This window comes from Triturus cristatus, chromosome 5_2 (genome assembly GCF_964204655.1).
Source record: "Triturus cristatus chromosome 5_2, aTriCri1.1, whole genome shotgun sequence".
NCBI lineage: Eukaryota > Metazoa > Chordata > Amphibia > Caudata > Salamandridae > Triturus > Triturus cristatus.
The window spans coordinates 392,993,928-393,010,291 of record NC_140588.1 but is presented as its reverse complement, the minus strand read 5'-3'; the positions used below and the strand labels follow the sequence as shown (position 1 = coordinate 393,010,291).

At 44.5% G+C, this 16,364-nt stretch overlaps 1 protein-coding gene across 6 annotated transcripts in view; it reads left to right on the top strand.

Moving 5' to 3' along the window:
* The window catches only part of MAK (male germ cell associated kinase), a 553,788-nt gene that overhangs the window by 440,514 nt on the left and 96,910 nt on the right, over positions 1-16,364 (top strand). For all 6 annotated transcript variants that reach the window (XM_085607273.1, XM_085607269.1, XM_085607275.1 and 3 more), the window contains exon 12: positions 6,530-6,661. In XM_085607273.1, coding sequence (XP_085463399.1) covers positions 6,530-6,661 — 132 coding nt within the window. The remainder of the gene's footprint in view (positions 1-6,529; positions 6,662-16,364) is intronic.

Here is a 16,364-nt window from a genome sequence, read left to right as displayed (position 1 = left end):
GGAATGCACAGCCCAATTCGGGTCCCAGGTGCAACTCCTCCCACCCATCTACATGCAGATCTCTCTATTCAGCTTTGTGCTGACTCACCCTGTCTCCTGGAATCCCCCAACCCCTGTCACTCAAACTCCAGACAAGGAATACACAACCTAGCAGAGGCAGGCTTGGATAGTTAGACAAGAAAATACCTACTTTCTAAAAGTGGTATCTTCAAATACAGAATGTCAAAACCAACTTCACTAAAACATGTATTTTATCATTCTGAGTTCAGGCATACTAAACTCTAATTTCTACCTAGTTCCCTGAGTCAGTTAGGATTATAAGATGTTATAATCAAACTGCCCATTCTGGCCTATGGGGAACAGGTAGCCTTGCAATAGTGAAAAACGAAAATGGCTGTAATTCACTATCAGAACATGGCACACACACCAGGACATGTCCTACCTCATCCTTACACTGCATCCTGCCCTTGGGCCTACCATAGGGGTGTCTGATATGAAGAAAAGGGAAGGTTTAGAGACTGGCAAGTGGGTGCACTTGCCCAGTCAGCATGGCAGTACCAGACTGCACACAGGCTCTGCAATGGCAGACCTGAGACACACTTTACAGGCTGCTTCTGTGGGTGGTACAACCAGTGCTGCAAGCCCACCAGCAGCATTTGATTTACAAGCCCTGGGCACACTCAGTGCACTGTACTAGGGTCTGACAAGTAAACCAAATCAGCCAATCATGGAGTCACTAATCCATACATCAATTTTACCATAGGGAGCGCATATGCACTTTAGCACTGATCAGCAGTGGTAAAGTGCCCAGAGTCATAAAACCAACGCAAACGGGTCAGAAAAAATACAGGAGGAAGGCAAACAGTTCAGGGATGACCCTGCAATAAGGGCCAAGTCCAACAACTCTCATAGTACCTACCCGTCAGCTTGGTTTAATCCCAGGAAGAGGCAGGGTCAATCACGTCAGCAAAGTAGTCACTATGTTAGATTGTGCCAATGTACAGAAAAGACCTTGTGGAGTAGTGCTACTTGATGCTGAGAAAGCTTTTGACCGTGTCTCATGAGAGTTTTTATGGGCTACGATGAGGCGGCAGTGCTTTGGGCCTGGGTTTATTCAAGCTTTGCGGACCATGTATAGATCACCTAAAGCCAATAAATGTGTGATGGGTCTTGAGTCTGATTCAGTTGTAATATCAAGAGGCACTCGGCAGGGTTGCCCATGTTCCCCTTTATTATTTGTTTTATACATCAACCCCTTTTAGAACTTATTGGAAACTAGGCTGAATGCGCTTGGAATGGGAGGTACTATATTAGCATATGCAGACGATATTGCTGTTATTTCATCAGACCCAGCCAAAACTGTGACAGAGATTGAACGATTTGCAGCCGTTTTTGGGGAAAGCTCTGGATTTAAGTTAAATATAGACAAAACACAAATTATTTGCACCGGACAAGTATGTATTAATGATGTCAGGGTTGCAGAAGAGGCTATATACTTGGGGATTCGAATTAACGCATGTTTGGAAAAGAAGGTAATATCTAATTGGAAACCCTTGCTATGCAGAATTAGAAAGGATTTGGATAGAATAGAAGGCTTGCATCTATCTTTAGTAGGCAGATGCAATGTTTTAAAAATTGATGTCTTGCCTAAAGTGCTATATTATTTTAGATGTGTCCCCCTAGAACTTACTCGAAAGCAACTGCAGAAACTACAATCCATTTGTAGTAGCTTCTTGTGGGTAAAAGGTAAAACCCGTCGCGCAATGAAATACATGATTTTACCACGATTTCGAGGGGGGTGGGCTCTTCCAAATTTTTTGTATTATTATTGGGTGTGTTTACTACGAAAAATTAGAATTCTGTTGATTGGAGAGACTGAGGGAAAGGTAGAAGAATTCCCAAATATGTTTCAGCTTTTGCTGGGCATAAAAGCAGAAAGGAATTTCTTTCAAAATTTAGAGCTTCGCTACTACAAAAAAAAAACTCGATTTAAGGTGCTCCAAGCTGTTCATAAAGTATGGTTACAGATTCGTAAACAATTGAAGATTGGAAAACTCTTTTTTTATACTACTACCTCCTCCCTAGTGCTACCTCCTTTAATTTTTTCAGACTCTATCATGGGTAGATGGCGAGGAAAGGGACTACTGACTTTAGGGGACCTAATTAACAATGGTGTTATTAAGGCCTATTCCTCGCTGGTATCTGAATATGATCTCCCTCAAACTGATTTCTTTAAATACCTACAAATACGAGATTATTTAAGAAGAAGAGTAGATATAACCAATTTGGCTAGGAAAAGCAATTTGTTGGAGATATTGAGAAAGCATGGCAAGATTGGTAACTTATACTAAATCTTATTGACTTACAAAGTGATGATCTCGAATAACAGAATTCTAAATGGAACAATATACATGAGCAGGAAGGGGACATCCTACAGGAATTAATTGTCTTGGCAGATAAACTTTTGGTATCTTCCAGTCTTAAATCACAACATTATAAAACCATATTTAATTTGTATTACACGCCTGTCAAAATTAAATGTGGGTAGATGCACGCGTTGTGGGAAAGATCAAGCTGATAGCACTCACATGTTTTATGAATGCCCAGAGTTGAAACATTTGATAAATAAAATGGAAGCTTTTCTGGCAGAGGTGACAGGGGAACAGATTGCGGTTACCCATACAGGGATGATGCTGGGAGTACTAGATGCATCTATGGGGGAACAAGGGATATATAAATTCAGATACTTCATTTTTATTGCAGTAGCAGTGGCCAGATTATGTATTGCTTCATTGTGGAGGGATAAGGAACCACCATCTTTTGAAATGTGGAGGAGCAGACTGTATGCTATGTATAATTTAGAATATAGCCTTTATTCCCTCAAGGGGCTCCACAAGCATAGGTTTGGAATAAAGATATGGGGGTCACTTACGGAGTATTTAAAATAATAAGGACTCAGCCTACTCTCAGCATGCTAGTGTTTGCATACAGTGGGTGCTAGATTTAAGATTCCGCTGCTCCTAGGGCTGGGGGATGCGTTATGTTATGCATTTTTTACATTACTTCTTTCATTTTGTTATTAAGTTTGTTTTGATACTTGTCGGACATGGATATGAAATGATTTCTTTTTTCTTTGCTCTCTCGTGTACTCTGCAATGCATTGCAATGATATGTATATTGCAAACCCTCTTGATTTGCTTTTTTTGTTGTTGTATGCAAACAAAATGTTTCTTTGCTGTAAAGGTACTGATTATTTTTGGCGCTCAATAATAAAAAAAAAAAAGATTAGATGGGGGGTTGACCATATACGGCCTCAAGGACCACCACCACCCCAGTGCCGGCCTGTGCTATTTAAAGGAGGGGGGCTGCACAGCCCTCCTCCTCCTGGAGCCATTAATGGCCTTGGGGACCGCCATCCCCCAGGGCCAGCTCCTGCTATCTCCTGAGGTGCCCACTCTCAGGACATAGCTGTGTACTTTCGCTTGGCTGGAGCTGAGAGCAAACATAGCTCTGCTTCCAGCAAGTGGGAGTTGTCAGGCTGCTCCTGTTTGCTTGAAGCAGAGTTTTCATCTCTGTCCCTGCCCGCTGTCATCCATGCGGGGAAACAGATGAAAGATTTTTCCCACATGCAGGGAGTTACATTTCTTGCAGGTCCCTGCGCTCGGAAGCAGTGCAGGCTCCCACAGAAGGCATGAGCAGGCTGGGACCGTGGGGGTCTTGAGGTCCCCCCCTGCAGTCCCCAACGATACACTCTGGATTCCTGGGGTGGAGCCAGGGCACCCAGGTAATAGTGGCCTAGCCCCTTGTGAATGGGGTCCCCAAGGCCATATGTGATCAGGAAGGGCAAAAAATGTATTTGTCCCATGGGAGGCGGTTGTCCCTGGGGTGTCAACGCGGCCCCCGCATAATTTTTAAGTTAGCCCTGGGGAGGTGGTGATCCCCGGGGCATTTGTAAGCCCCAGAAGAGGGAGTTTGTGGGTCCCCCCTCCTTTGATTTAAATAAATCCCAGGGAGGTGGCTGGCCCCGGAGCTTCTAGAGCCCAATGGAGTGAGGACCAGGACCACCTGGGGTCTTTTATGTTTTTTTAACACAAACTCAAGGATCTGCCGCCAATTCACAGCAAACATTTATTTTTTAAATACTTTTTTTCCATGGTGGGTCCCAGGGGTACCCAGTACCAAGGCTAGGGGGTCAAGGTATTTCTACCCTCCCCTCTTTTCTTTGGCAAGGCCGTGTATGGCACAGCATTGACTCTATAATGGGGTGTTGGTCACAGGTCCTGGTCGCACACAGCCGAAGGCCGTGAATGGCACGGGGTTCAGTGCTTATAGAGGGTTGGCCGCAGAAACTGGCCACAGGCTAGGCCCTGTGATCAACCCTGCTGCCTACAATGAAAGTTGGTTGGATTAATGTAAAGTAATTAAAATGACTTAAATGTTAAAAAAACATAGAAATTATTTGTTGGTCATCTCTTTTGGGAACAGTATGGGGTGTTCTCAACCCATTTCATCAGAAACATTCTCTCTCCTGAAACGTATACATCTTTGCCATATTCTGCTATCCACAAGACTGTCTTTGTCACCTGCATAGAATCTTTTGTGAGTTGCTGCCCCTTCTTCCATTTAAGTCTGTCGCCTTTAGTTTCTCTTCTATCCTTTGCATCTCCAATTAACTTCTACAGTCACTCACCATTGCAGTCTCCCTGACCTCTGCAGTCTTCCACCCTCTTGAAGTCAGTGGTATAGGTTAGTCAGTGAGATTTGGGTGATGTGCATCTCAAATTTCCCACCAAAAAAAAGTAGTGGGCTGGAGGGGTGAGATGGTCAAGATTTGAGCTGGACTGTTTGCATGAGAAACAAGGTCAGTACTGATTTGCATTAGTCAGGCCTCTGTCTCGAGTGACAGAGTGGGCAATAAACGAGGGTTGGAATGCTACCCATAGCGATTGCCACTAGTTATACCCTTTGCAAGCTTTCATCCCATCACCTTTTGTGTGTTTGATTGTCAGTAGAATGCCTGGAAAGTTGAGACAGGTGCAGCTTTCCAAGCCAACTACTGACAATGTTAGTGAATTCCAAAAAGTGGTAAGTGTGCACCCAATTTAACAAGTATTATAAGTAAATATTTACTACTTTGTTTTTAAACCAGTAACTATTTGTATTTAAGATCCCACTCCAAAAAATGAACAACTAACAAACCAAGAATGAAATTGAGGGGTGTCACACCACAAACACCCCCGCGGAACCTACGTCCCTTCCCGTCCCCCCTGGATGTGATAATTCTCCCTGGGACCTCATGAGGACCCTCGCGTACAACAAAATAGTCTGGAGTCCCTACCCTGAGATCACTTATTTTACATTTATTTTCACTGCATGCATGTTACTTTGTCTCTGCTACAATACAGCCCTTTTTGTTTTGTTTACATTTGTTTTATTGGGTTTTTACATGTATTTCCACTGTTTCCAATAATAAACATATGCATATATACTTTTCAAGAGTAAACCGTACATTAAACAATATCTGTCAGTTTAACATATTGGGCAATACTTTAGCGTGGTGCATGTGAGATGTCATGTATATCAGCGTGTTAAATCAGGGGGATGAACTGAAGGGTGGGGTGAGCCTTTTCTAACTGTCTTGGTAAGATGAAAGCAATTGCCTGTCAGTGCACCGTCTTTGCACCTCTGCACGCCTTTTCTGCTCCTGCGTACTATTTTTCCCTCTATTTTTGTGTTCTTTCCGTTCCCACAGTGAAGCTGTATGCCTCCTGTCCTTGCTGTTTATATGACCATGCTTTGGCTTCGATGTGTGACTGGGTCGCTCAACGCTCTGTGCCTATATAGTTCCCCTAGATCAGCGCCGCTTGATTTGAAGATAGGGATTTGTGCCAAAATCCTACGCTTCCATGAGGCAGGTGCAACAAGGAGGAATGTTTTAATTTCTCCTTGTTTTTCCGACTTTGCTTATGTGCTGCATTGTACAGCATATATTCAAAGTGGGAAAAATCCTTAAAGCATAGGTTTTGGACTGGAATGACCCACTTCAGTACAAAACCCATGCTTTAGACAACGCAGACACCCTTGCCTTATAGCGTACGGGTGTCTGCGTTGGTGCTTGGCAGCCAAAAGGGCACCCGTAAAAGGAGGGAGCAGAACAGCGCCACATCGGTGTAGATATGAGGCTGTTCTGCTCTCTCTCCCTTCCATGCGGTGCAGCAACTTTACTTGCTGTGCTGCGTAGCGTGACTTGTTGATAAATCACGGCCTGGATGTCTGATTTCCTCTAACTGTTTGAACATAGGGCTCCTGTATTTTATAAATCAGACTTAAAATACTTTATTCACTAATTATCCGGATTGTGGCCCTCATTTGTAGCTGTGTGCATATGTGCTAAATAGATGTTAATGCTTACATCTGTACCAATTGATAAAAAATATTATTATAAAAAAGATAAACTCCTTTAAAATGATGCCAATAATATAGAAATTGTATGATTTGGCAGCATATTGATTTTATGTACCTCTCTTAGGTGTAAATCCTAAAAACGTCGCCATGCTGGCTGCCTCTAAAGAAACCAAACATGCAACCTGGACTACCCCGTTGACTTCAAAGCCTCTGGCTTCAATTGCAGCAGGCATGCCGTACACCTCAAATCATGCAGGTAATCAAAAAGGTGTAGCGATTGACTGACCGTGGAAGGTATTTATTGATTTGGTTTTGTATCCTGCAAGAAGACACTGCTTCCTCAATCTGGTTGTCATTTGGGTGCAGATAGGTCAGGATGCCAGCAAATTGCAGCCACGGAGGGAAAAATTGCCAAATTTAAGTAATTTAATTGGGATTGAAAATTGACTGGTAGTCTCATTACTTATTTCAGTTTGCAGAGTCTTACCATCTTTGATTACCCCTTCTTTCACCAATGGAATCCTCATCATACGGTAATATTTAGAATCATTTCTGGAACGCCTTTGTAACATATAAGAAACATTTCAGTCTGTTTTTAAAGATAACAATAGTAACATAAACAAAATGTAACATTTTCAGAGGAAACATTGCACAGTTTGATGCTATCCTGTTTCAGGCCATCATCTCCGGAGCAACCCCAATGTCTCATTTCAGCCAGCAGCCTCCATTCCATTTTTCTGCTCAGACAGAGAGTATCCTGGGAAGCTTTTGGCCCTGTTTTGGGCCACCTTTTGGGTTTTATTCTCTGCTGTTTGCTTTTTCTGTAGTCAGGGCAGTTTGTTAAAGAATTGCTCCAAATGTGTTAGAAAGTTAGGCAAAGAGAATAGCTGTTTCCAGGTCTATCTTTTGCTGGTTTAGCCACCATGAAGTGGCCAACTGTAAATAATGCAAGGCAATGAGCTACATAACCCTCAAGAACAGAAAAGCAAGGAAATTACCTGCTGGTGTTACTCCTTTTTCCCCTGACACCTTCTACTTCCAACAGCTCTGTCAGTTAAATCTGCCAAAGAAGTGGAAGTGACCAGCCTTCAGCTAACAAATCAAGTCCTTCCTACCTTCATTTTCTGCTGGGTCTGCTTCAGAAATCCAAATAGGTTCTTAGAATTTGCTGGGTTTTTTCTAATTTTAATTAATTTATTTTTTAACTTGATTTTATTGCATTTTTCAACAAATTATACAAAAAAAGGAAAAGCAAATACCTTGTTCTCATAATGTGGATTACATGAAGCACAAATTGACAGGTATCGATAAAGAATTGTCCACACAGAGCGTTAATATGTCCATAATCATTAAGTGTAAAACAACAATACAGATTCATGTAATAAAGACATTTTTGACAATCCCGATCCATAGGACTAATCCAATAATCACTTCATCCTGTGTAGTACTTCAATCACTAAGTTCCGGATGTAATAACAGATAGGAGCCTAGTGGCTGCCAGATGTTTTTGGGGCGGGAGGCAAATGGAAGTAGGGATGAATATACATCACTAGGCATATCACAATACGTCATATCCCTGAGCCATGCCCCCACCAAAGGTGCTGCAGTTCCTCCCTGTTAGAAATGGGAGTCTCTAGTTGGCACAGGTATGCACTTGTGACAAGCAGGGACTCTCAATTCTAAGTCAGGATAAGGGGATCACCCTTTCAAATAACCCCTGCTCACCCTTTAGGTAGTGTGGCGCAAGCAGTCAAGACTATTCTCAGGGCGCTATAGGTTAAGCATTTGTGAACACACACAGTAATGCAATGACACACCACAAATGGACACCAGTCAAGGTTGTATCAAAAATAGGTTTCTTTATATAAGGCTTAGCACAAGACCAGAATAACGATTAAAATGACCACAGTATTATCTTAAAGTTCAATGTTCTTGCAAAAAGGCTTAAAATGCATAAATAGGCTTCTTTTACTCAATTCTTCTTCTTTTCAGGCCTTGTACGGTTCGTACCTGGGTGTACGACTCGTCCGCATTAAAAACAAAGAAAGTACGAGTCAAACAATCGGTGCGGACTCCGGGGTCCGGGACGGGCACACGGCGGTGCGAACTGAACAAAGTACCTTTAGTTCGTGGGGTCCGCGACGGACAGTGCGGGACAAGTTGATGAGTCCGGGTCGTAGTTCGGCAGCGTACTCTGTCTGGTCCGGTCGCAGCGTCTGGACGTGGCGTTGGTACGGGACCTTCAGGGGTACGGGCGGATGAGCCGGATCAGCTTGCAGAGTCCGTGGCGTCGGCGTTCGGGCCGTACCTTCGGTGCGGATCAGCGGCGACACATCTCGGCGCCGTACAGCGTACGGGGAGGATCAGCGTACTGCGGCTTCTCGGCTCTGAGTACGGCACGGTGCAGGACGTTGGCAGCGTACGGACCGTACCTGCGGGACAGCAAAGCTTGAGTCCGGCGTACAGGTTTCGTCAGCCAGGGATGTACGCCTCGAATCGGCGGGGAAGGTTAGGTGCAATGCAGCCGGGAGGGATACGGTGCGTACTAACGCTTTTGGGTCAGCGTAGACACACGGTGCCGGGCGGCAAAGACACGGCTTCGCGGCGGATGTAGTACGATGCGTACTGGGGCCAAATCCAACGGGAAACAAGCAAGAATTGTCCAGGCAACTCAGTTTTTGAAGGCAGATGAGTCCAATGGTCCTGGGACTCAGTTCAGGGGGCAAGCTCTTCTTCCAAGCCCTTGGAGATAGTTGAACAACAAAGTACAAAGTCTCTTTCAGTCTTTTCCTCTCCTTTCTCAGCAAGGCACCAACTGCAGGCCAATCCCCCAGGTCAGGGGAAGTTACTCCTCCTTCAGCTTCTTCCAGGTCCTTCTAGTCAGGCAGAGTTCCTTCGTGGTTCAATCAGGATCTGATTTCTTAGGAGCAAGGCTCCTACATTTATACCAAGTTTCTTTTGTCTTTACAGGCCAGGGGGGCCTTTGCATAAACCCAGTCCAGTTCTTTTCAGTGAGGAGCACTTTGTTGTTGAGACTCTGGCTTCTTCTTTCAGCAGGCAGGGCAGAGACATCAGACGCTCCCCAGGGGGTGGATTTGGGAAAAAGGGGGTGGTGATGGACAGAGTTTCTGAATGTTATGTTATGTTATGTTAATGGGTGACTTATATAGCGCACGGCTACTCCAAGGAGTGTCCCGGCGCTTTCTGACCCATTACTGAGAAAAAGAGAAAAGACAACAGAAACATAACAGAATTACTGATTAAAAAGCCAGGTTTTCAAGGCCTTTCTAAAGGCAAACAGGTTGGGAATGCGGCGGAGATCCACAGGAAGGGAGTTCCATAGTTTGGGGGCGAGATATTTAAAGGAACGTCCACCTATTCTGACTTTCCTAATGGGAGGCACCATTGCCAGGCCAAGATTTTCCGACCGGAGAGATCTGGTGGGTTTGTAGAAAGAGAGCCGTTTCTGAATGTAGGAGGCCCCCACCAAATGGAGTGCCTTATGATGCAGAATACTCTTACCAAGTCAAGAGATCATGGTTTTAATCCATCACCGTTTTTTAGCTCACTGCACCATCCCAGCTCAGAACCTGGCTACATGCAAATTAGTCTGTACCTGTCCCAGTGCATGATGGGAACAGGGCAAACCAAACTACCAAGCCAATTCTTATACTAGGAAGGAAACAAGCTTCCGGGGACCGGTTTCTGGCATCACAGCCTTCGTCGGCCCGGCTTGCCTGAATCCTGATAGTGCAATGAGCAAGAGACTCACGTCTGAGCATACCCTCCCACACTGAGTGTGGATAAAATCGATTTGGGAAAAAGGGGGTGGTGATGGACAGAGTTTCTGAATGATGCAGAATACTCTTACCAAGTCAAGAGATCATGGTTTTAATCCATCACCGTTTTTTAGCTCACTGCACCATCCCAGCTCAGAACCTGGCTACATGCAAATTAGTCTGTACCTGTCCCAGTGCATGATGGGAACAGGGCAAACCAAACTACCAAGCCAATTCTTATACTGGGAAGGAAACAAGCTTCCGGGGACCGGTTTCTGGCATCACAGCCTTCGTCGGCCCGGCTTGCCTGAATCCTGATAGTGCAATGAGCAAGGGACTCAAGTCTGAGCATACCCTCCCACACTGAGTGTGGATAAAATCGATTTGGGAAAAAGGGGGTGGTGATGGACAGAGTTTCTGAATGATGCAGAATACTCTTACCAAGTCAAGAGATCATGGTTTTAATCCATCACCGTTTTTTAGCTCACTGCACCATCCCAGCTCAGAACCTGGCTACATGCAAATTAGTCTGTACCTGTCCCAGTGCATGATGGGAACAGGGCAAACCAAACTACCAAGCCAATTCTTATACTGGGAAGGAAACAAGCTTCCGGGGACCGGTTTCTGGCATCACAGCCTTCGTCGGCCCGGCTTGCCTGAATCCTGATAGTGCAATGAGCAAGGGACTCACGTCTGAGCATACCCTCCCACACTGAGTGTGGATAAAATCGATTTGGGAAAAAGGGGGTGGTGATGGACAGAGTTTCTGAATGATGCAGAATACTCTTACCAAGTCAAGAGATCATGGTTTTAATCCATCACCGTTTTTTAGCTCACTGCACCATCCCAGCTCAGAACCTGGCTACATGCAAATTAGTCTGTACCTGTCCCAGTGCATGATGGGAACAGGGCAAACCAAACTACCAAGCCAATTCTTATACTGGGAAGGAAACAAGCTTCCGGGGACCGGTTTCTGGCATCACAGCCTTAGTCGGCCCGGCTTGCCTGAATCCTGATAGTGCAATGAGCAAGGGACTCAAGTCTGAGCATACCCTCCCACACTGAGTGTGGATAAAATCGATTTGGGAAAAAGGGGGTGGTGATGGACAGAGTTTCTGAATGATGCAGAATACTCTTACCAAGTCAAGAGATCATGGTTTTAATCCATCACCCAGGGGATGGAGCCAGCATTGTGGAGGCAGAGCACTGTCCTATTCAGAGTCAAGGTGCACTCCTCCCACCCATTCTGGTGTAATCTTTCTATTCACCACCTGGCAGCCCCAGCCTGTCTCCTGGAACTTCCCAGCCCTGTCACTCAAGCTACACACAAAGAAGATAGCCCTCCCCTCCAGAGGCGGACTGACATGGTTAAGCAAGCAAATGCTAACTTTCTAAAAGTAGCATTTGCAAACACAGGATATTAAAATAAACTTTACTAAAAGATATATTTTATTATTCTGAGTTCAGGCATACTAAACACGAATTTCTACCATGCTTCCTGAGCCTGCTAGGATTATAGAGTGTTATAATCTAGCAGCCCATTCTGGCCTATGGAGAGCAGGTAGCCTTCAATAGTGAAAAACGAAAATGGCTGTAATTCACTATTAGGACATGCCACACACCTCAGGGCATGTCTTACCTTATCCTTACAATGCACCCTGCCCTAGGGCCTACCATAGGGGTGACTAATATGAAGGTAAGGGAAGGTTTAGGGACTGGCAAGTGGGGACACTTGCCCAGTCAGCATGACAGTACCAGACTGCATGCAGGTTCTGCAATGGCAGACCTTAGACACATTTTACCCCGCTGCCTCTGTGGGTGGCACAACCAGTGCTGCAAGCCCACTAGCAGCATTTGGATATACAAGCCCTTGGCACCCCTGGTGCACTCTACTAGGGACTGATAGTAAACCAAATAAGCCAAACATGGAAGTCAATTCACATAATACATTTTACCATAGGGAGCACTTGCGCTGTGGCACTGGATGGCAGTGGCACAGTGCCCTGAGCAGCTAACACCAGCACAAAAATACAGGAGGAAGGCAAAAAGTTTAGGGATGACCCTGCAACAAGGGCCAAGTCCAACACTCCCCAACTCAGAGAAACCTATCTTTTGGCCAGCACCAGCACTATGGCAGTCCAGCACCTTATCCCTCGACTCAACAGAAGCACATACCCCAGTAGGGCAAGCAACGGTGTGTGTGAAAGCTCGGTCTCAACCATCTGCTCAAGATGCCCAAACACCGCCTCCCAGTAGGCCAGCACTGTAGGGCTGTTCCATGCCAAATGGATAAAATCAGCCTGCGCCATCGCACATCTCTGACAGTAGTCTGGCTTCAAACGGTCCATCTTTGCAAGTAACACGGGGGTAACATAAATTCTGTGTAAGTATTTAAAATGCAGAAATTTGTGTTTATAATTATTGGACACTAGGCGTGTCTGTTCAGAACAGTACACTCCCATCTTGTCAGTCACAGGGTGTGCTAGAACCCTCTCCCAGGCTGCGCGGGCTCCACTAGAAACTAAATGCATGCCATCTGCTGCCCCAATAATTGTAGTTCATGGGGAGGTCTATAGGTTCCCTAGTCTCAGGGCGAAGCGCAGTAGCCAGCGTGGTCCGCTTTCTATGCATTACAAAGCAGTCAAGTATGTTTACATCTCGATCCGCCGTTAGAACTGCCACCGTATATAATTGACCGTTCTTGAACATGCCGCCCATGTTGTGCACTTGACAGCTGCTAAGTACCCTCTGCATCAATGCTTCAGTCGTGGGTGCTATCCAGGGAGAATTTAAAATCGGTAAGTGTGGAGAATACAGGTGTTCAGCCCCCAGGTACCTGCGTAGGCGCTCCCAGGCCCAACTTGTGGTATGTGGGGTGTGAATTTCGGACAGAGTTCTCCTAAGCCCGCATGGAAGGATAGTGGAGAGGGTATAGGGTCGGGCTGGCGTGTGCTCAGGCTTCAGGAACTGAAGGCGTGCGTCCAGGTGGTACCAAAAGTAGATGTAGTGCTCCTGTGCCACTAGATAGTACAGGTAAAAGTCTTTGAATTTGCTGTTGAGTTCCCTACCTCAACTGTATTCACTACTGGGGAGTATGAATACAATTAGGAATCACAGCTGGAACAAAAAAACAACACTAATGTCAAATACGTTTCTGAAACATTTCCTAATACTGAATATTTTTATACATCATCATATTAATTTTAAAGTTCAATAGTATACATTTAGATCCAAGATTAAAATATTTCAACTTCCATTAATGTTGTTTCTATACAGATGATACATAAATTGAGTGAAACTTATTTGTCACAAAACAGTCCTGCAAATGCCAACACGTTTCGCGGTTATTTTTCTGCTTCTTCAGGGCAAATTCAATTAAATCGGACTCTTTTAAAACAAGCAAATGAACTTCATATTATGTCTCGGTTACTACATATTCCGGACTAGTCTTCTTCCACTGAGGTGGTGGAAACCTGACTCGTGTTTCCATTTGGGAAGTTTGACGGATAAAATGTGCGCAGTAAAACTAGAATAGGGAATGGTCACTAGTTTGACACATGAAGGAGCAATATGGATATTCACGATACACAATTTTCCCAAGGTTCCCTTGTATTGGATGATATTTACTATCTGTTATGACTCCCTTTCATGGTGGACAATCCATCACTCTACCAGCGTTCTTTGCACCCCCTCATTCTTTAAAAAAGGAGGAGCAGCTAATCAGACCCCTAAAGGTCTTTACATTTTTACGTACATTGTACCAAGGGCATAATGTGGACAAACAACTTTTTGTGGGATTTTCTGAAGCAAAGAAAGTGAAGGCTGTGTAAAAGTGGACCATGTCGAACTGGATAGTCCTATGCATTAAGATCTGCCACTCACTGGCCAAGAACCAACCCATGAAGGTCTAAGGGCATATTCCAACAGGGCCAAGGTCGCTTACACTGCTTTGGCGCGGTGGTGTCCATCCTTGATATCTGCCAGGCTGTGTGTGGGTGTCAACATGCAGATTTGGTACTTATATGTGGCCCGCTCCATCACTTCTGAGGCACAATATAATCCGGTATGGAGGTGCATGACTCCACCTAGCAGCATGCAGTAGAACTGCTTCAAAATTCTCTGTATTTGATCTGACGCCTGGGAGATATTTTAAGTTGAGGAATCTGTGGTTAAAATGAGTATATCTACCAGCACGTTATGGAAGGTAAGTAACAAGACTCTGCTTGACCTGCAGGAATTACAATAAAGGTCATCAATGATGAGGATCACCATATCTGAGAGCTACTATTACTGATAAAAAAATATTTACTTATGTATGTGGCACGTAATTGGGTGGTTATATAAAAGGCCTTTTTACAGTAATTGTATGGTCATCTAAGCAAAATATCTTCTTAGTCATGGGTTTGTTAAATTTTGTTTCATTATTTGGTCTATATATATGTTGCATGGTTGTGAAGTTAGTTTTGCTTTCTCTTTCACGGGCTTCATGGAGTCCCAAACATGGCTAAGAATGCAAACCTTCGTGCAGTTCTAATATGTGATATCAGGCGCATGCTTAACCAAAAGGTAATTGTTACACCCAGGATCCCTGGTTGGCTGAGGTAGGTACCTTAGGCCAAATAGGGACCCGCGGTAGCACGCTCAACACCCTTGGTAGCTTGGCATGGCAGGCCGAAACCCCAGTAAAAACCATCCTTCAAAAAGACATGCTTTTTTAATTCTAATTAAACATATTTTATATTGAGTTTTCCAAAACATGTCGAACTGAAAGGGACCAAACCACCAAGAAGGATTAACTATTTTAATTTGCGCTATCACAGCAAACACATGTGAGATAACTTAGTAGGTAAGTGCAGCAGGTAAGCGAACTGTGTGTCATTTGCTGGCAACACATTCAGATGCCAGTGGTTCCTATCATTGATTTTGATAATGTGAACACCATTCAGTGGGGTCATAGAAACATCTGTTATGGGCATTATCAGACTGCCACAAGTTAATATATTTAAAATATAAGTTGTTCAAACAATTAGTGAAAACACTGCATTCAAGGAGTAGACGTTAGAATGAGCTGCTTTAGAGCTAAGTAAAGCAGTCCATATATTTGGTTTCAGTTTGTGAAGCTCAAGTCTGATGAATTGTCATTTTGGATGCAATTAAAGGTAGTCACCTATGGAAAGTGGAGCTATTATGGTTGGGCACTCAATTAAGTTGCCTATTTTGTATATTCTATACATGATCAACACATATAATTCGTACCCAGTTTACTTTACCATTTTTGGCCTCAGACCGTGTGTGATAGTCATTTGACTTCATCTGTATTACTTGTGTGGCCTTTCTTATACTCTCTAGTTACTTATAGTATGCAGGTTGTTCTAGCTCCTCAAAAGGTCAACCATTTGTGCCTCCACACTCTCACTCATTTGGCACTCAAAGTTTGCTTATTTTGCTTGCAGCCCTTCGCTTGTCTGATATACTATACTTAAGATGGGCTGCTACATTGGCTAACAAATTGTCATTCATTTGACCCCAAACTGCCCTTCATATTTGGGGAGCGGTATCGGTCTGTTTACTGTTACACCAGTCTGAGGTGCAAATAATGTAAAATCGTTTCTGATGGATACATCTGCCAGTGGATTCCTCACCTTGTGAATATCCCCTGCGCCAGCATTCCACGGAACTTTTCTTTCCCAGCACTCCACGTCGACGTGGGCGACGTCACAATGCATCGGCTCCGCACGCGACTCCGTACGACGTCATCGGAGCCATAAGAAGCCCACGTCGGCGTGATGACGTCAGTTCCCTTTTTTCCACGCCGTCGACGCGCAACGTTTTTTTCCAGTGCTCTCTAGCTACTTTGTAGTTTAGCTGTGTTACTGTGTAAAATTCAGTATGTCTTCGATGAGGAAGTCGGGCTTTAAGCCCTGTAGGGAATGTGGAGGCCTGATGTCCATGACGGATCCGCATCAGGACTGCTTATGGTGCCTTTCTTCAGACCACGATATGGAAGAATGCGGGTGCTGTAGGAGCATGAATCCTAAAGCGCTGAAGGAGAGGAAGACTAAGCTCTTCATGAAGAAGATCGGTGAGGAGAAGAGAGGGAGAAAAAAAGGAGAAGTCGAGGCGGGAGTCATCGACTTCGAGGTCGTCGAAGAAACCCCACAAGAAGAGGAAGCATTCTTC